General features: G+C 30.2%; 1 protein-coding gene across 1 annotated transcript in view; it reads right to left on the bottom strand.

Moving 5' to 3' along the window:
- The window catches only part of LOC107445048 (MAM and LDL-receptor class A domain-containing protein 1), a 157602-nt gene continuing 136153 nt past the window's right edge, over positions 1 to 21449 (bottom strand). Inside the window, exons 70-86 of the mRNA XM_071185771.1 lie at positions 19962 to 20117; positions 19737 to 19871; positions 18785 to 18957; positions 18132 to 18303; positions 17923 to 18048; positions 16141 to 16293; positions 14578 to 14723; positions 12958 to 13159; positions 11651 to 11821; positions 10155 to 10337; positions 8599 to 8730; positions 7465 to 7531; positions 5843 to 5919; positions 5227 to 5320; positions 3644 to 3704; positions 2367 to 2414; positions 1 to 289 (exon numbers count right to left, since the gene is read on the bottom strand). Of these exons, the coding sequence (XP_071041872.1) occupies positions 230 to 289; positions 2367 to 2414; positions 3644 to 3704; positions 5227 to 5320; positions 5843 to 5919; positions 7465 to 7531; positions 8599 to 8730; positions 10155 to 10337; positions 11651 to 11821; positions 12958 to 13159; positions 14578 to 14723; positions 16141 to 16293; positions 17923 to 18048; positions 18132 to 18303; positions 18785 to 18957; positions 19737 to 19871; positions 19962 to 20117 (2156 nt within the window). The 3' untranslated portion in view covers positions 1 to 229. The remainder of the gene's footprint in view (positions 290 to 2366; positions 2415 to 3643; positions 3705 to 5226; positions 5321 to 5842; positions 5920 to 7464; positions 7532 to 8598; positions 8731 to 10154; positions 10338 to 11650; positions 11822 to 12957; positions 13160 to 14577; positions 14724 to 16140; positions 16294 to 17922; positions 18049 to 18131; positions 18304 to 18784; positions 18958 to 19736; positions 19872 to 19961; positions 20118 to 21449) is intronic.

The raw sequence follows: 21449 nt of genomic DNA on the forward strand, positions 1-21449 counted from the left end.
AAATGTACAACAATACTTTTATTAATGTTTAAATTGCAATATATTTTTTACAAATGAGTCTTATAAAATGATGCACACAAACTAATGAGATCACAGAGACGATGCACTCCCTAAGCTCGTAGGATAGTTTCTTGAGTATTTAAAAATGAAATACTCTTTCTAAGGAGTGTTTTGTCACGTAATTGAATGAAATAATGAATGATTTTGTTAAATCTAGAAAAAAACGTCATCATTTGATTTCTGATTTGAAGGAATAGAGAGGATTTTCAATTGCAGTTGCTCCTTGACCCTGCAAATAAGAACATTATATTAGGTTAACTATTACTTGTAATGCAAAAGTGTTAAAAATTATATGCAAAAACACTATTGATAATCCGCAGGCTTATTATTCGCTTTTCAATATATACGCTGTATTCAACTAATACTATTTTTTCCACAATATAAATTGTTCGATATGATGCTCTGTCCTATAAAATCATTCCACGCTATTTTGTTAATTACTTCAACGATATGTGTGAGATTTTTTATCACGGTCTTTTGAACCTGTGAAATTTGATTAAACAAAATATTACCTTCGTGAATTGTTATCCCACATTATATTATTAAGGGATCCGGAAAGTAATGTCGCTTCGGTGCATTTGATTTTTTTTTATCAATGTTTTATTTTTAATCAATAATGTATTCACAATGGTTAGTAACAAGCTTTCAATGCCGGATTGAAAATGAATCGAAATAGATCGGCAAAAAATGAATTGGTATTAAGGACTAACGAATATTTAATGAGCTGAAATGACATTACTTTCCGGTCCCCCTAATACATTACACGTGAGTTTCTCTTCAACGATATATTGCGTTCTCAAAATTTTTCCCGCTCTATTTTGTCATTGGGAAATTCCTTTAAACGAAACATTGACTGCGAGAAATCTTATTTCACCGTATATTATTCCAGTGTAATTATGTATAACGATATATTGCTCAGGCAGGATTTCATCCAATGAAGTTTTATTCATCGATTATTAATTACTTAAAATATTGTCCCACAGTACTTTTTTCTGGTCATATTGAAGATGAAATGTCGTGACATTATTGGTGTATGTTTACCATTTTTCTCAGCTCTGCCTCATTAATCTCTTCTCGACTTTATAGTTCCAAATGTTATACTACAGATAAATTTAGCAATTTCATGCTGCATGCCGTACGGTGACTCACGTTAGGTTGGAGCAAATCCTCTAGAGCAGCGATTCCCAATTTTTTTCGACCATGGTACCCTTAACGATCGGCCAACATTTTGAGAAACCCCGAGACTTAATGAATAAATTTCGCTAGCAATTGTGCAATTGTTAATTAATGACATACAATTATTATTGTTTTGAGAATAAACACTGATTTAAATTTTATCAAATATTTTGAGAATATTTAATAACTGAAGGAACAATGAAATTTTTTCATCAGATCGTTTTATCAATATTAGTCTAAAAATTGGGTTTAATGTTAAACACAGTTGAATTTACAGGTCTGGAGTGGAATCTAGTCTAGATTTTAATTGGAATTTAGTGTCTGAATAAACTAAAAATGAATGAGCTGAAATATGGTTTCTGTTTAAATAAAAACAAAAACTGACGAAAATAAACGTTGAGGATAGTTATCAGAGAAACATATATTGTTGGTTCAATGTTAAAATAACACTTTTGCACTCACTTCTCATGTTATTTAAATGAGAAGTGGGTGCAGAAGTGTCGCTTTAACTTTGAACCAGCGATATGTACTTTTCAACTGTTGAATTTGCTTATTTTAATTGAATGTGAAATACGAATAAAATTTTTCACATTCTTTTCGCAATTCATTTATTATGTAGCTATTGGGAAAAAATATTGTTTTAAATTTTCTTCATTCACAAGCATTTTAATTATATAATTTCACAAAAATAACGGAAATATTAAATTAGTAATAAATAATAACTAATTGGATTTAAATTTTATCTCAAGTTTTGAAAATTATAACTGGTTTAAAAAAAAGTCCTTAGTCTAGGAGCCTATTTCACCCTAGGGTTCCGCGGGACAACTTTTGGAAACCGAGATTTCTTTGTAGTTACTGCAGTGCGAAATGCTTTGTGAAAATGCTAAATATCAACAATAATGAAGTACTGACGAAAAACCAAAAGCGAAAAGTTTTTCACAATCGCAATGATAAAATGTTTTAGTTAATTAAAAATGTGAGGTCGCTTTTTAGACAACAAATATAAATAAAATTGATTGCGAAAATAATAAGCCCTTTTGTTCAATTTCAAACGAATGTGACCAGTTTCAAAAGAGAGAGATTTAAAAGTTTAGAATTCAAAAAGTTAACTGAATACTATTTAAACTTACATCTTCATTTCTTACTGGCATATGCGTGTTCAGTTCTCCGAAGGTGAGCTAAAAATGAATAAAAATTAATTTAATGAAAGCAAATATAATGGAAACACTTTTCAAATTCCAAAAAATTTATCATATTTTTGATAAACCAATATCAAATTTTATTTTGCTTTTTTATGTAGATGAATAATCTTATCTTTTTATATAAATTATTTGTTTAAAAAAATTACATTATATTAAAAAAATTATTATATTTTTAAACAAATGAATTATAAGTCATAATCATAAGTCATAATTTTTAAAAATTCATATGACAAATCAACGACTTATTTCTAAAAACTAAGAAAAAAACTCCGAAATTTCTGTTTTATTCTCTAGAAATATATTAGTGTGGAAAGAATTGTTACACAAATTTTTAAGAACAATTTTCTTCAAATTGTCTTTTGCGTATGCAAAACTACAAAACAATTATTTACAAAAGCATTAATTACACAGAGAAACAAATGTTTTGTTGCATTAATCTATGAATGCATGATCTTACATAATTTGGATGAGAGAATAATACTAAAATTAGTTTTCCGTAAAATTCAGATTTTTTTTTTTAAAGAAATGCTATTTTTAGTTTAGTTTATTTCCTGTATGAATGTATAAGTTAATAAAGACCGTATAGATTATATTAAATAATAAATAAATAAAGATTGCTATTGAAATTTTCTGAATCAACAGAGAAGATAGCGGGATGAAACACATAAAATGATCTTGATTGTCTGATGGAACTAGAAGGTGTTATTAATAACCACCTTTCTTTAATATATCAAACGATTTTTGACATTTTTAATCCTGCTTCAGCTGTTAATTATTCGAAATGATTTTAATAGCATTTTTACTTTTTTCTCTCTTATACTTATACTTATATTTATAATTCCCTCCGCCTGTAAACGCCATTTTTATTTCCTACAGCTGGCTTCAGTGGTACATGTTACTGCCATCTACCGGCAACTGCTTAAATTAAAACTTGAATACTTTCGGAATAATTTCATATGTTCTTTTTTGCCATATTCGTCTTCGTTTTTTTACTATAACGCTTCGAAACCCCGGAGGGAATTATGAATAATCCTGTATATTATTCTGTGACCACTAATATAAATTTTTTATTTCGTTTTTGCTTAGATTTAACACCAATATATTGGAAGCGGTCTTTGTAGAACCATTTGAACGAATGAAATAATAAATAGTAAACTTTTATTCAATGGGCACAAAGGTTTTGTAAATAAAAAATCGATTCTTACCGTATCTAAATTCAAACCATATACTGGATTATCTACAGCATGACCTAGTCTGGATCGTTCCCTAAAAATGAAATTGATAATTTTAACAAAAACAATAATTATTATGAGTAATATCAGATTTGATATTTGTGATTTTAATGCAACTCGAGAAGAAGTGGAGTGATTATGCCTAACCATGTGATTTAAATCAGATTTAAATGGATAATTGGTAGCGACGTCACGCGCGTGTGTGTCGCATCTGATTAGCTTCTGTATCAACAAATGCTACAATGTATTTACCATACTTCACCTACAGGTATCCAATTGGGTACTGGCAACTCAAAAAGATCACTCAGAAACAGATAACTGACATATGACCTCAGCTCCAGCTGGTTGTTTATGAACTATATGGCATGTTAAAATTCTGAATATTGCTGGCGAAGGTCCGGCTTCATTTTTCCGCAAAAGTTAAAATGTTTTTTAAACGGAAAGTTAATTAAATACACCCTATCGCGCATCAAATTTGTTAAAATATAATTCTTTCCAGTCTATGTCTCTTATTTAGCCTAGATTTATAAATGGAAGAATAATATAAGCAAATGTTACTTTTTAGCAGCCAATCAGGAGAGATACACACGTTTACGTCATTTGCAGGTATCTAACTCAAAAGATTTTACAAACTATTGATTATTTAGTTTCATGATTAAATGTAATATATTCCGCCAATGTTTTCTTAAAAATAATTCTGAGATGTTTATATATTTGATACAGAAAGAAACAAAATATTCCATCATTTGTATTACAATTGGTAATAAATTGAAATTTAGATTTTAGCATATATTAATCTTTCACTTTCTTTTTGCAATTGAAACTTAAAAAATGTAATGACTTTTAAAAGCAAACATTATTTTTTCTCTCCTTTAATCAGCACACTTTTATAGTTACTTTCTTAAATTTTGGGAATAATTAAATAAACATCATATTTGCAACTTTGTAGGTCTTGCTCTTAAAAGGTCTTAAAGTCACACAGAAAAATCTTTTTATTATAAATTTCTTTGTATATTTTTTGTAATAATATAACTAAGATAAATTTATTTATATATAAGATAAGTTTATAGATATCTAAAGTTTATAGATATTTAAGATATCTAAGATAAATTTATTTATATATTTTTTTGCTTGTTTTCCGTTATACTATTACAGTGTGTTCCGCTGGTGCGGGATAGCCTGGTTGGTAGGGCGCTGGGCCCATCTCCAAGTCATGAACTAGATCTCTGCTGGCCTAAAACTAGCTGCGTAGTAAATGGTGACTGGTGCGCAGTAAATTTGTCTGGTCACAGTGACCTCCATGTTCCCATAACAAACCATACCTCTGTAGGTATTGAATTGGAGATTGATTGCTTTCTTTAGATCAAAATTACGATCTATGGATGAATGAATGGGTCTGCCCTGAAAACGGCAGTGATGTATGTGTGGCTGAAGTCGTACTATTGACCATAGATGACGCCCCAAAGCGTTTATATCCCTTTTGAACAAAATTATATACAATATGGTGATAGCAACAATGTTATAAATAATATATTTACTTAAATTACAATACTTACGCGTTAGTATCCCTTTTGTACCAAATTACAAACAAAATGGCGATAAGTAATAATGTTCCGACGACAACTCCAATTATCCATCCAATTCCAGCACCTGAAAAAAATATGTTATGATTATATAAAAATATAATAATATTACATTATAATAATATTGCATTATAATAATATTACATTATAATAAATTAGATAAAAATATATTACAATGATATTGTAATAATAAAATTGTATTTTTATATAATGATATTTAAGATTAAATGTTAGAGCCATAAGAACCAAAATTAATGATAATACTTTTCTTCTTAAGTAATTAATGAATTAAAATTGTATGGCAAAGGGCCATTCTCACTACGTATGATTCACGAATCTGATAGGTGAAATACATTCTCTGATTATTTGATTGAGAATCTTACTTGTAAAATAAAAATTATCAGAGAAAAACTAGCCAATCAGATTCTTTTCTCACGACGGCTATCTTAGGTGCGTTAATCGCATGTACTTAGAATGGCTCTTAATTGCAATTTGATAATGTGATAATTATAGTAAATAGTTATAGTATAATTATCGTTTTAGAACCACGATTTCGCTACTTGCTGAATATTAATTATTGCCTATTTACCTTGAAGCGGTAATTCGTCTCGTTTTTCAATGATTTGTTTCTTGGCGCATCTGTTTTGAGCATAACCATCAGTGCATCTGAAATTAAAATTACAGTAAATTATTATAAATAACAGTATATACTCTATTATAAATGACAGTATGAAATAACAGTAAAAAGTACATTGTCTTCAAAACACTATTAAGCGATAAGAATTCTAACTCTGAAATGTTTTTATTATTTTCAAAAAAGAAAAATAATGAACAAACAACCAAAAATAATATTTCATTAAATATTTAATCAAAATTTTATCATAGCATGGATATTTTCCTATAATCAAGCATACGTACTATATGTAAATTTATAATTTATTTTTACTTTCATGATAAAATTGAGATTTTAAGTATTGCTTATATTATTTGCAAAGCATAGAAATATACGCTCTACAAATATTTGATTATAAAAATACTTAATTTAAGGAAATATATTATGTAACCACCAAAGAATTCTCGGTCCAAAATGGAAAATTTAGATATGAAATAAGAACAACGATAATTGAATCCGAGTGTTCCTATATATATATATATNTATCTATATATATATATATATATATAGGAACACTCGGACACAGAAACGAATTTCAGCGCTTGAGAATGCTCAGGAGCTAGCAATTGATGAAATAATAAAGATAAATATATATGCATGATTGTCACAAGCATTTATTTACTTCCCCTAAAAATTTTGAAAGAAAATTTCTTCTTCTTGACGTTTAAAAAAATAAAATTGGAAAATTGGTCCACTAACACTCTACAGTTTTTCAGTCGTCTTCTTCATTAAATTTTTCTCTGCTGTTCTTCTTGTCTATGCGTGGACATGAACCGCTTTGCCCCAACATGGCCCATTTTCACTGTGTAACAGTCCTCGGGGTGAACCGATTTTCTACGTTATTGATTTGTCGATTTTAAGAGCTCCCTTGTCTTCTGGACTTTAAAATTACAAGGCTAATAAGTTGATGCTGAAGTTGTAAATCAAAAAATTGGGCCGGCTGTTCAACGACGGTTATTAAATAAAATAAAATATAAATTTAAGTGTCGTTTTCTGAAGAATGGAGATAAATCTTTCCTTCCCCTTGATCATCGTATATAAAAGATGTGCTTTCCAACATGATTTTCATTTTGGAATGTAAAGTATTTTTGCTGCATTAGTTAAAAGTCTAATTTTATTTTTTTAAGCTCGCTTACTTCCAACGAAAGGTATTTTCATAACATTTATACTAACTATAATTAATATTTAGCATTGAATCTTATCATTGCTCATAATTTTATTTACTTTAAACATTTATTGGCAAATATTTCGGATCTATTGGCAAATAATATTTAATAAATCAAAATTTGCAGTTATTTTTTATGCAATAAAACATATCACAAATTCATCATATCATTTCAAGCAACGGTTTACTGTATTAATCACAACGAAATTTTAATTATATTATTATTTTTATTTGTCCTAAAAAAGTATTTTAGGCTCAATTGACCCAGGTTGAATCTGAACCAATTATCGTAGTTTGGCCCTCAACTTTAAATATTCTAATAAACAAAACTAAAAAATATATAATAGAGAAGCTAATCTGAAATAAAACATACTGGCAAACTGGCACTTTTTTGACTAAACTACATGTTCCTCCATTTTTGCAGAAATCTGGTGGACATGCTGTAATAAGAAAAAAACAATGTTATATGCTTAAAAAAGAAGATTTATTAATGTTGAAATAAGTGGCTAAATAGAATTTTAAAAAACATATAACAAGCAAGTAATAGTCAGAAGTTTTGAAACAAAATTTTATTCGTATAAGTATTTCAGCGTTATTACTTATACAAAACACGTAAGAACATATTACCCCTGATTAAAAACTTCATTCACTTCATATATATATATATATATATGTCGACGACTGTTATTTGCTAATTATATATTTTTGAAGCGAATGAAGTTTTTAATCAAGTAACGTCTTTCCAATTCAGTTTCTTGGGATTATTTATTTAACCTAAGAACATAGCCATAGGAAAGAATTAAGATTAGATTATAAGAACTCTCTAGCTGAACATTACAGAAAAGTCAATTCAGTCATTAGATTAGTCATAGCATTGCTTTCTGAAAATATAAATACTCTCGACAATGAAAACTATTTTATAAAATTATTAATTTTGCTATTCTAATAATATAAATTAGTGAAACCAAATTATGAGATCATGTATAGGTTGCAAAATAATACAACTTTATAGGAAATAAATAAAAATGAGATAATAATCCTGTAAAAAATAAATAACCGAATTCAATCTGATCGTTGTTGTTCTTTGCAGACTAACATGACAACTCCTGGTGTAAAACCTAGTTTTTCAAAATCATATCGATTTCGATGTTATGTTTTAATAACACTCATAACCGAAAATGCAGTTTTTCCTAAATAAGTTGAAGAAAAATGCATTCTCTAACTTTTGATACCGTATTAAGTCTGATCTAATATAGCTTAAAGTAGCTACTGAAGGAAAAAAATCGGATAAGAGAAGTTTTTTTTCTATCTTTTTGCTAACAAGTTGAGAAAAAAGGTCTTCAATCAATATTGCACAAATAACAAATATAATGTTATAGATTTTGCAGTGTGAATAAAGCTCACGGCCCGGTGGTGTTGAGAAACAGTACACTAAAAAATACATAAAACGGTTGAAAATAGTTTTTTTTATTTTTTAAAAGAAAATAAGTATTATTTTTCTACTTACTTCCGCAAAGACTCTCGTCAGAGCCATCTCTACAATCGACATGGTCATCACAAATATGATCTCTGTGAATACAAGGTTGGTCAAGAAGATCATTACAGAAATAGAACTTTTCTTTACATAACAGTGCTCGTCCTGCAAAATATAAATGCGATTTTTTAAGGACACAATCTTAAACCACAAGCTTCTTCTTTATCTGGCTGAAAACTTAAACTGATGGTAATTCAGGTTGTTCAAAGTAACAATGAGAGTGCAATCTTAAGGCAATCATTTCCATTTGAAAAAAGTTATAACAAATTTTATAAGGCTTGCAAATTCATAATAAGTTAGATCAATGTTTTAAAGTTCTCGCACTTTGTTGTTATTATTAACATTAGTATTATTTTTAGTTATATCAATATAATTAATATTTTTATTATTACTATTAGTATTATTAGTATTATTATAATTGGAAAAGCAATAGTTTTAAAATTGAGAGAATCAAGAACTCATGCTCAGGGAATTAGATATTTCGGTTTCGGTAATATATTACTTAACATGAGGGATGAATAAAAATACGGAAAACCCTCTATGCTAACTCGATGTTGACAATATTTCTTTCAGCAGAAAATGCTTTAAAAAGATTTTGCATTGCAAAAGTGTGGGTACAATTTAAAATATGATGTTTGAAGCTTTTAAAAATGGTGGCAATTTCACCCATGAAAAATTTGGATCGATCAAAATGTGAAGAGTAACTTTTTTTACCACCAAAATTTCAAGATATTTATGAAGGATTGCAACGTTTTTATTGTAATGTTTTTTTTATTTCATTTTAATGGCACTGAAAAAAGAACAAATCTTCTAATTTCCTTCCTTGGCATAAAGAACAAAAATCCTATTTCTGAAGGCTTCAAACATGATCTTTAAAATTGTAGCAACAGTTCTGCTTTGTAAAATCATCCAAAACATTTTCTGCTAAAAACATTGTTTAAATAGATTTAGTATAGAAACGTTTCCTTATCTATTTCAAATTTCTGCATGTCCTGATCTCCATATTTTCTTTTCAGTCTTGTAATTATTGTAACGATTTTTTACATTCGATTTTTCGCTTGTTTTTTGATTTTTCACTTGAAATTTTGAACTTGTTTAGCTTTTAAAAAAACTTATACTGTTTGTTTGATAACATTTGATTTCTTCAACAGATTCTCTCCTGCACATAAAAAAAAATCAAAATATAGCATTTTTATATCAATGACTTAATTAATTTATAAGTTTTGTTTCATATGCACAATTATTTACCTAAGCAATGTTTATAAATATGATAGTCCTTTTCAAGCTTAGATTATTTTAAAATTTCCTCTAATTTTTTAAAATGTACGGTATCTTTATGCAATTCGTAAATTAGGTTCATCAGAGTTTAGAAATTGTTTATTTTCTTTCAAAGCAAAGTTCAGAGAGAAAGTATTGTTAAAATATTTGTGATAGTTTCATTAAGTATACTTTTTAAACTTTTATAACTTTCCGTTTGTTTTCTCAAATCTCTAACAATAGAAGATCATTATGATTTAAACTATACTAACCGCATCCATCTGTTTCATCAGATCCATCTGGGCAATCTGGCACACCATCGCACACGTAAAGGTGAGGAACACATGTCTTACCATCGGCGCAAGCTTTCTGAGTAGAATTGCAATGACCCTGGGGCAAGATAGTAGAAGGTGGTACTGGACTTGTAAGAGACACCGTCGTCCATTCTTTTGGTGCTGTATAAGTAATAATATTTTAAGTTTAAAAGAAATGGCTAAAACTTTTAAAAGTTCAATTATTATGATTAATAATAATCTATATTATACAAAGTTATAATGCGTATGTGCGCGATAAAAAACCCGATCTAATTTGTTTTCTCGTGTTGGCAACGGAAAAAAATGAGCTGGAAGCGAAGCTAAAAACCAAGTTTACGTGTAAACAAAAAGTGGTAACGGTTGCCACCGTCCACAGGGTGACTAAAAATAACGAATACCGATTAAAACATTGTCTCCCAGTTTGGTAACCACCCAAATCTTCTTCAAACTGCCACTGGCTAATATTTCATTTACCTATAAACTAATACTCCATTATCCTATATTGGATTAATACAACTATAAGAATCTGCTGAATGCACTTAGTACGTTTTGTAAGTCGAAACAAGTTTCTTCTGGGTGTTACATTTAGGAGGGAAGTATTTTCTGACTATAAAAGTTAAGTATGATACGGAATCCTAATATGCAATATGTATACTTCATGCTGTGGTTCATCGCTCATAAGCGTCCTTTCAGCAAAGCGGACTGCAATAACGAAAGAGTTAAAATAATTTCGCATCCTATTAGCAATTGAAACAATTTCAGAAAGTGAAACACCCGTAAAGAAATGTCGAAAGCATTTACAATATTTGACTAGCTCAGTAGTATGCGTTTCTAGTATGATCTTATTGAAACACAGAAGATAATTTCGACACTTCGACCAACAAATTTGTTATTACATTAAGATAACTTACATCTGAACTATGCTTTAATTTACGAACTAAGATAAGGAATTTAGTTACAGCGACCCAGGCAAATGTAAGATGCCTCGTCGTCGACTTGAAATCCAGCTCGGCACAAGTACCAAGCAATATGTGGACACCGGGCAAGGCCCCGAGTCACGCGAGAATTGGAGCACCATAGTCGTGATCGAGAGCAAAGGATGTCCGACTGGTCCAAAACCTGAAGAGCGGCAGTGCCAAACCCTCCGCAGACGGAGCCAAAATTGGGTCGACAGCAGGAAGACCGCAGCCACCCCGCGATCCATCCAGGGCCCTAGGCCTGGAAGGTCTCAAACCCTTTACTTTATTTACAAAAACACAAAAATTATTAAATCAAAGTATTACAAAGCAAAAATCAAAATCGCAGCAGATTGAGAGTCGCCTGAACTGACTTACAAAACGGCATCATTGCCCTATACCAACAAAGATAAAATTAAAGTGATTATAAGAGGAAATATTTTAATTCTATCTTTCCTCGGAAAAGATCAAAGACATAAAATTATTCATTGTGCTTACGTAATGTAGAGGAGCATGTCGTTTTGCAGCGTAATTCGTCACTACCATCTTTGCACTCTGGTGCACAATCACACACGAAAGCTTCAGGAATACACTGTGAACCATCATCACAACGGAATTCATTCTTTCCACATTCACCAGCGGGATTTCCAGTAGGTACAATAGCTTCACCTAAAAGCAAAAACAAAATATATATATAAAAATAATCTTCATAATAAATTATATCTTTGAATAATAAAATGCAATTCCTTTTAAATTAGCGTATTCTTCTCGGGTAATAAAAAAAGGTAACTACGATCCCTTCAGATAGCAAAACAATAATTTATTTGATTATTAACTATTAATTAATTTATTCAATTTCGTAATTCACAAATTAATTAATTAATTAAATTTGGTAATTTGGAATTCGAAAATTTTTCTGGCAGTTATCATTTGCAAAGCATATTGTATGGTACAAGATAATCTGTGAAGTTGTTAATCTGTGAAGCCGCAAGTAAGAAATGAACAGAACATAACGACTAATAGATATTGATCATATTTTTTAAAAGCCTTCTGTTCTAAGAACTTATCAAAATGTTCCGTTTAGAAAATAGCATCTTGTTACCATTGCATTGGTTATTAATTTTCAAATTTCACAGTATTAACTTTGACATTAATGCAGTAAGTTCTAATTAATTAAGCTAGAAGAGTTATGTGTCTATGCTATTTAGTTATAACAACAAGTTTAACTCAAAAATATTTGCTAAAAACATAATAAACTTCTAGTATGCGCGGTGTATTTAACTCATTGGACTCCGATATACTTATTTCGGTAACATGTCCTACTTTTAAAAAGACAAAAAATTGGTAACTCTCCATTATTAATTTTTTTAAAATTTATTTTAGAGTTACTAAAAATAAGTGTCCACCACAATATATGAATAATTTAAAAATCTTTATTTTCGAGCGAAACCATATAAATGCAAAATCTGAAATGGAGAATTTCTTCAAATGTATGCTTTTTTTAGTTCATAGTTAGAACTAGAAAAGCAGTACATGGGAAATATACATTCTTTAGACTCAATTTCCACAGCAGTACTCATTCTCTAGATTACAGAATAATTATCGTAAATCAAATAACTGTGATGTATGATTTTAGCTAAGAATTTTGAACTATTCTGTCCTTTTTTGGTCTCAACCTTGCTGAAGGATTGCTAAGCAAGCTGTCTTCAATTTTTACTAATTCATTTGTGTTTTATATGCTGTTTTCTATGTTATCTAAGAACTATATATTTTTCTCTAAGTTTTCAAAGTCTAAGCTTTCTTACCTCCTTCTTCACATCCTTCTGTGAAACTGACTTCGTCTATGGCTATGTCAGTCAAGTTGTCTCCTCCCCTGGTGGCTACAAAGACAACTCTGTAGCGTTGGTCATGTCCTACCATTGTGTGTTCATACAACCACTTGTCTTCTTGAGGTCCCCTTCTGATCCATACAGGCACGCTGTGTCCATTCTCGGCCTCACTGCGGACCTGAAAAATAAATTGATCTCATTAATACTTTGTTCATGAACGATACTTTAATTTGCCATTTTTATGTTTCTACATGAATTATTTTCTAGTTGCAAATAATTGTTTTTTTCATCAGAGTCGATCTTTTAAATCAGTGGTTCACACTCACACATACACCGAAGAGCCATTACATTATGACCACCTTGCTAATAACATGTAACATCCACCTTTAGCCCTCAAAACTGCTAGCACCTGCCATGGCATTGATTCCACAAGGTGCTGATAGGTAGTCAGAGGTATCTGGTACCAAGCGCTCAGCAACTGGTACCGCAATTCCCTCACATTGCAAGGGGATAGCGTGGCAGCACGAATTTGGTTTTCCAATTAGGACGACAAATGCTCTATTGGATTAAGGTCAGGTGAATTTGGGGGCCAAGACGTGACTTGAAAGTCACTGGAATGTTCCTCGACGATTCAACCCTTATGACATGGTGCATTATCCTCTTGGTCGACACCATCCCCCGCAGGAAAAACTGTTGCCATGAATGGGGGAACCTGGTCAGCAACTATGCTCAAGTAGCTTACAGACGTCAGGGATTGTTCTATGAGGATTATGGGTCCTAATGTGCCCCATGAAAACATTGTTCCTGGCCGAGAAACCATGACAACCTGGGCGAGCCCATTGTTATAGATGGAGGGTGGTCATAATGTAATGGCTCTTCAGTGTATATATTGTATGTTACTGGCAATCACGATTCACAAGTGACGCGTTGGCAGTGTAGTCCAGGATTATGACCAAGCTTTGCCATGCGAATAGGTCGGTTCAACTTCATTTTAAAAAATAAATGTAAGAATAAACAACTGAAAGTTTTTAATGCTAAAACTGTTTATTTTCAATTCAGGCTTATTGACTCTCTTGTAGAGGGCAAACAATGTCAAAAATCCTATTTAGGTTTGCTTTATTTATTTATTTTTCTTAGAAAAAATAGTTTTTAATTTTTATTGTACAGTATATTTTACTAATGACTGACATGTATGCTCATGCACTTCATACATATATTTTTCTTATGTATAAAAATAGGAATATATTTGTAAGTAATTTTTTTACTTGTATATTTAATAGTTCATGAGAATCAATGTTTCTTTTTTAACAAAGTAAGTGGTAACGCACAACTCGAAAGATTGGGAATCACTGTCCTAAACGGTTTGGAAATGTGACAAAGCTTTTTCTGTATTGCTAAAAGACCTGATAATCATATTAAGTTTCGTAAATTCTACCAACAGGAATAATGATGTCCTCTCTCCTTCAACATCAAAGGTTTAACATTACATTAAAAACTAGTTTTGAATAAACTAACATAAATAAGCTTTTTAAATGCTAGTCTGTTATCACTAACTAGTGTATGAAGAACTAAAAAAATATAAAATAATAATTTTACCTCCAGAGGTCCTAAACTGTCAGATCCTTTCATGAAATACCAGAAACGTAGATGACATTTGCCTTCGCTTGCATTAAAGAATGGTGTTGCTATACCAGCTTTCTGGCCTTTCCTTGCTAATGAACTGTCTATGTATAAGTAGTAACCTAAATTTGCAGAGAGAAAAAAAAACTAGATGTTAGAATGCTTTCAATTTTTTTAAAATCTTATAATTGTTCCGATAAAGCTAGCTTCATAAAATATGCAAGATCTTAATAACCATTTAGAATACTTCGTATTGCTCAAAGTTATTTTCAGCATTCTCTGTAGGAGGTATTAGTTTGCAAAATATACAAGAACTTAATATCCATGTAGAATATTTCGTCTTACTCAATGCTGTTTTCAGCAAGCCTTAATGAGCAGCGTACAGTGTCTCTAGAAGATTTGTTATAAAACTTCCCAAGAGGTAACTCTACAAGGGGGTATTGTAGAGGTAACATAGTCAGTAGAGAAAATTGGGAGATTAACTTAAGTTGATTGGTCATCACAAATGAATTATTTTTGAAAATTATTTTTAAATTTTTCCTAGGTATAGGAGAAGTCTCCTCATGAGTGGCTCATGAAGTCTGCTCATGAGCGGCTTCAGCTGCAGAAATCTCAATCAGTGTCGGTGAAGGAGTAGTCTCAGTTTTAGGAATCTCAGGCTGGGAAGAAGGAAAAGGCTGAGAGTCGATGGTGTTAGATGATTCAGTGTTGATCTTAGATTTTTCTTCTTCCTCTTCTTAGTAGTAGATGTTTCTGTAGGCTCTGAGTCGAAATCAAGCTGAGGGTTAATCTCATTCTTGCTTTCAGAATTCTTTGAAATTGAAAACCTAATACGGCTTTTCAGAATTCCAGTAATAATAATAGCAGTCCTATTAATCCTATCAAGGCTGATCAGATTTTGCAGGATGGATATAATCGTCTTCTTTCAAATCTTTTATTTCTTCTTTGTCCGGAATTCTCGTCTCGTAAAGCTTCTCAAGATCACTCGTTGAGAAATTGTTGAAAGCAGCAATGGTGAGGACTCTCAGGGTAACAGGCTCCCCACCCGCATCTTTCGCATTGACGGGGAGAGCATCCGCTCCCCTCCGCGGCCTAAGCGTCTATAGTAGTCATCGTTGTTCCGTGCTCGGTCACAACAGTGGTTTGTAACATCTGTTAAATTAATATTACCAGACTGTTTACACTGCACAGAAAAAGGACTAAAAAGAAATGTGCATAGGATTTTCGATCTGAATCTATATTCATGATGATGTTAACATATGGTGGTAATTTTGTGTGAACATTCAAATTAACTAAAAGCTAATATAATTTTAAAAAAAATTTATTTATTTATTTTTATTTATTTATTTATTTAACTTATTTATTGTATTTATTTATTTATTTGCCTCACATTCCAGCATTGATTCAAGTTATAAAACTGTAATGCTTACAAGGTTAAATATTATGTACTTTTCTCTATTTAACTTTCGTTGACGACTTCAAAAGACTATTGTTTTATGAAAAGTTCGAAAACTACATTTTTTTAAATCTCGTGATTACCTTCTCTTGTCGGATTTCGATGTCTTTGCGGTCCAGTTAAACTGCTCCTGCCTTCATTTGCTCTCTTCCAGTCAAAATCCATGTCTGATGATTCCCATTTGCATAAGGCTTCCCAGTTTTCTTTATCAAAGTCACAATCTCCATGCCTTAATTCTGTTAAAAACAAATAACACATAAATTTGTTAAACAGTCAAAATATTTATCAATATGTTAATTTAATCGATATGTAATATATCGATTTGTAAACATTAAAAAAAGTTTTGTTAAAGCGTCTAACTTAGAACAAAATTTGAAACTATATTTAGAAAGTAATTAATGAAGGTTTTTTTTCCAATATTTTTACAGATATTTTTAATAAGCAAAATCTTATAAAAACACGAATAATATGATATAACCCTTTTGAAGGCCGTGGTAAGTATACTTACCACCACGTTTTACCACTTTTAATTCAGGTTTCCATTTTTCAATAACTTCAGCTTTCTTGAGGTTAGTTTGAATAAAATTGGTAACCATTTGTCACTTTTAAAAAACTTATAAAAGTTATAAAATACATAATTCCTTTTAAAGTTTGTAGCATTTAAGGAATTTATTTTATAAATAAAGAAAAAAAAAGTCAGTAAGTTCCTAATAGGTCATGTTAAATATATTTACCACCAAAAAAATTGCATTTTTACAAACTAAATGAGTTGTTGTTTTTTTTATATCAATTACTGTTCTTAAAACAATTTCAATTCCAGAAATACTTTAATTTACCTTTACTAGAAATAAAGGGCCCATTAACGGGTTAAATAATCACTTAATTTAGAATTTTTTTATTTTAATTAATATTCTTTGTCGTCGATGTCAATCGATATAGCAACTGATTAACTCTTCATATTCCCATATTTGGGGTAAAATAATTTAAATTTTATTATTAGTTAATTTGGTTTAAAATAAATATGATGAAAAGTTATTTTGACCACCATTTATTCATTAATCACTGTCTCATTAGTTTAAATGTTCATATAAAATGGTTGTTATATATGAGGTTATAGTCTTGATGTAGCAAAATTAAAACAATGTCTATAACTAACTATAAAAATTCCATAACTAACTTTAATTACTTTTTCACTACTACATTAAAAATGCTTTTAGAAAAATTAAAATCTGCATTTTAAAAAAATAAAGAAACAAAAATTATTCTTCAAGTAAATATATTTAAAATTGAAAATAGTTTTACAGATTTAATTTTATTTATACGTAACATTTAGTTGTAAAAATATTTTTACTTCTGTGTCTCGTTTTTTTATTTATTTCTATAAGTCAACTGGTATCCATACAAAAAATATTTTATAACTTATTATTTATTACAAATTATTGCTTATTAAAAGCTATTGCTTTATAAGTTATTGCTTAATAAGTTATTATAAGTTATTGTTTCATACAAAATAACTTAGAAGTTGATTATAAGCCCTTTGCACTCCGACGTCACCTCTGAGACGCCATCAACAGTCTCCACTCCAAAATAAAATTTTTTTATTCCTTTATAATTATTAACCTCATCATTTTAAGAATTTTAAAAATTATGTAAAACATACTATATATTTGAAATAATTTAGTGCTTATAATAGTTTTATAAATTTTAAATGATTTAGAGCTTATATTAGTTCTATGTATTTTAAATTATTTAGTGCTTATATTAGCTCTGTATTTTAAACTATTTAGACCTTTTCTTAGTTCGAACACCATTAAAATGTTCTCGGAGTGCAAAGAGTTAACTATCAAAATACTTTTTATACTTACTACAGTCAAATTCATCAGATTTGTCTCTGCAGTCAGTTTTTCCATCGCAGTGTTGCCATACTTTGATGCATTGTTCTTTATCCGAACACATCCATTCGTCGCTGAGGCAAACTTCAGGAGGATGTTCTGAAAATGAAGCAAGTTATTGTAAACCATAAAATACAATACAAAATAGATCAACACATAAAAAGACATTTAAAATTTCTCACCAGGTGAACATGTTTTAAATTCGATATCATCAATAGCTATGCTTGCGAATAAGTATGATGATCCTAAAGCATTTTGTATGATAACAGCAAAATTATGTTGCACACCTATGTTAACCTCTACGCTTTTCCATTGTTTGTCTGTCTCTTTAGTTTCATTCCACAATCTTTCATACTGAAATAAAATAAAAAGTTTTAATAAGTTTGTAGATAAGTTAAAAAGTAGAAATGATTTGTCAACCGAGACAACTTTGCCTCGATTTTCGAATCATTATTTTTGAAAATTATTCCAAGCACATTTAAAAAGAATTTCATTCGGTAGTAGAAGGGTATCTGGCGGTGGTTTAATTAACTTTTTTTCTGAAAAGGATATTTTCAATTTATTATTATCATTTGAACTCGTTTGCTTGCTCTCAATTCAGTTTAATTTATAAATTTTTCAGGAAGTCTCTCCTCGAACGAATCCAGGAAGATTTCAAGCTCATAACCGAGTTTATACAATATTCATAAATTCCTTAAGAGTGACTGTTTCTTTCAGGTGAACTTATATTTGTCTACTTATGAAACAGCTTGCATAAAAACACAAAAAAAAAAGAAATATACAAAACAAAATTTATGAATAATTTAAATAATTAAAATAACTTGTTTACACAAACCTTGTTGTTTTTAGTGTCATGCAACAGAATTATTGACAGCTCTGCTCCTCGTGTGTTATCCAGGAAGTACCACATGGACATCTTACAATTGCTGCCAGATATTACGTAGATCTGTGTATGTAGCTGAGCGATTTCCCTTTCTGACACCTTTCTTTCAACAGACAAGAAATAACCTGAAACACCATTCAAAGTGTTAGATATTTCAATCACCTCAAATTAAATTACATAAATTATAGCGTATAATAAATGAATTTATGTTTTGTAAAAAAAATTAAATATATTTGTCTCTATTAATTCATTAAAAAAATATAAAAAAATCAATACGTTTATATTAGGTGATACGATTAATAGATTATTATAAAAAACATTACGTTTTGCTTCGATCTGATTACGAAACTAGGTGATTTTTCAAAATTAGTTTCGCAGCGTCTCTCCAGATGGCGCTACTTACTTTAAAAAAAGATATGTTTTAAAACAACCGTCATTTGCATAAACAGCGCGATGCTGTCCGAGATCAAATTTAAGTTCAGCATTACTTGATTGTAGCTGTCAGAAATTGCCGAGTGACTTGGTGTTAACAGACGCTATTGAAAATATTTGATTTATAATAAACTAGTAAATAGAAGAAGAAACAAATTCAAACTTATTTTTAAAGTATTTTTTAATAAGAAGTAACATCAGTTGGCGACTTTATAACCATTTTTGAGACAGTGATGAAATTGGACTTATTTTCCAAGACAGGCTCGACAAACCATACATTTCTTACTCGTTCCGTTTTTTTTTTTAAATCGATTTACAGATTTTTCAAATCGTAACGTATTTTTTGGAATGTCCGTAACGAAGATGTTGCGCATGAAACGTTAATAATAGCACGGAGTATTATAACTTTAAACTTGCAAAACAGATGCCTCAGTTCAGAAATTGCTTGTAATTATGATTAAAAGTTAATTACCCTCTCCTGAACCATGACGATCCTTCTTTAACTCTCCAAAATACTTGTTCTTTCCTTGTTTACGTTGCCATTGGGTAGCGTAGCCTACTGGATTATACCAGCCACACGTACTGTTTTCAAAGTCACAAGATGTTCCTATAAATGGAATTGCGTTTAATTAATTAATCGCAGATTTCTTAGATAAACATGGAATAAATTTTTTCATTAAACAAAAAATGGCTTTACCGCATTCCGCTTCATCTGAGCCATCCTGGCAATCATTAATAAAGTTGCATTTTTGAAGTTGTGTATAACATCCTTTTTGGTCTTTGCAAGAAAGCTTAGGGTAACAGTCGTCCAATGGTGGTGAAGTTGTAATTTCTTTTCCAGGAATGTCCCTACCTATTGAGATATAAATTCGTTAGACATGTGTCCATATGAAATATTTCATCAAAAAATTGAAAAATTTACATTTTTAAGTCAAATTTTACACTTCCTATGTATTTTAATATATGTTGACAGCTAATAGCTTCAATGCCATACGAGATGCAGCAACAACAACAAAAAAACCGGACAACTAAATTTTATAATAACTTTATAAAAAAAATATAAAAAAATAATAAGAGTAGACTTTTACAAATAAAAAAATTTAAGTGGTTTCAAAGTGACTGTTTTTCGCAGCAATACAAAAGTGTAAACAGCTTTTGAAAATTTCAGAAATGGACAGAAGTAACCATTGGGAGAGATTCCTTTTAACTCATGAAAATCTCTTGACCATTCTTGACCTAGCACCTCAGCAATTGTTAATGTTCAACATCGCCAAAATCGGAAGTCGATCTTGGTTCTGGGCAGATATTGCACAATCGGAAAAATACCTCTGGTTTTACGTGGCTTTAAAAATAAATAAAAACATATACCAGTGGGACATTTTAGAAGCTGTCGTACTTCTGTTGGCCAAAACGTACCAAACGCAACAAGCTTCCGCATCAGCTCAAAAGGCTATAATGGCAAAAAAGTGGTGCATTTTCAGGACATGATGTCATCTGAAAAATGGTCACCCAACTCTCCAGATCTCAATCCCCTGAAAACAGTGTATTGTTCATTTATGAACCTAGAGCCTGCAATAAACGCTCAAAAGTTTCGAAACTTTAAAGCAGTCGCTTCCGTGAGAATGGTATAGATTGAAGGTTGAAGATTCGTTACCCATTGTTGAAAATTTTAATAAGCGTTTGAGCCTTTGTATTACTGCAAGAGTTGACCACTTTTAAATTAATTAAATTCATTTATTAGTAAGAGTCAACTATTATTTTGCTTCTGGTTTGTTCGTATAACTGGTTGTTTGTTGTCCAAATATTTTGCCGCACCTAGTTTATCCGTTCCAACTAAGGGTCAGATGAAAATGCGTGTTATAAGAATGTTAAATTCGAACATTATGAAGGGAATAATTATGAATGATATTGAACGATTATGAACAGAATACAGTTACAAAAACTACAGATAAAAATCAACAAAAAATTTTAATTACTATTATATATATCAGGGGTGGCGAACCTTTATACACCAACGTGCCATTTTTTCTTAAAAAAACTGTTTAATGATATCATAAACGTGCCGTCGAGTAATTTTGACTTCGTGATTATTGGGAAAATAATAATACTAAATACTATCAACTGCAAACTATTTACATTGAAAAAAAAATACATTTTGCAATGTCTTTAGTTTTATTAAATTAAA

The sequence above is a fragment of the Parasteatoda tepidariorum genome, chromosome 9, assembly GCF_043381705.1.
Source record: "Parasteatoda tepidariorum isolate YZ-2023 chromosome 9, CAS_Ptep_4.0, whole genome shotgun sequence".
NCBI classification, from domain to species: domain Eukaryota; kingdom Metazoa; phylum Arthropoda; class Arachnida; order Araneae; family Theridiidae; genus Parasteatoda; species Parasteatoda tepidariorum.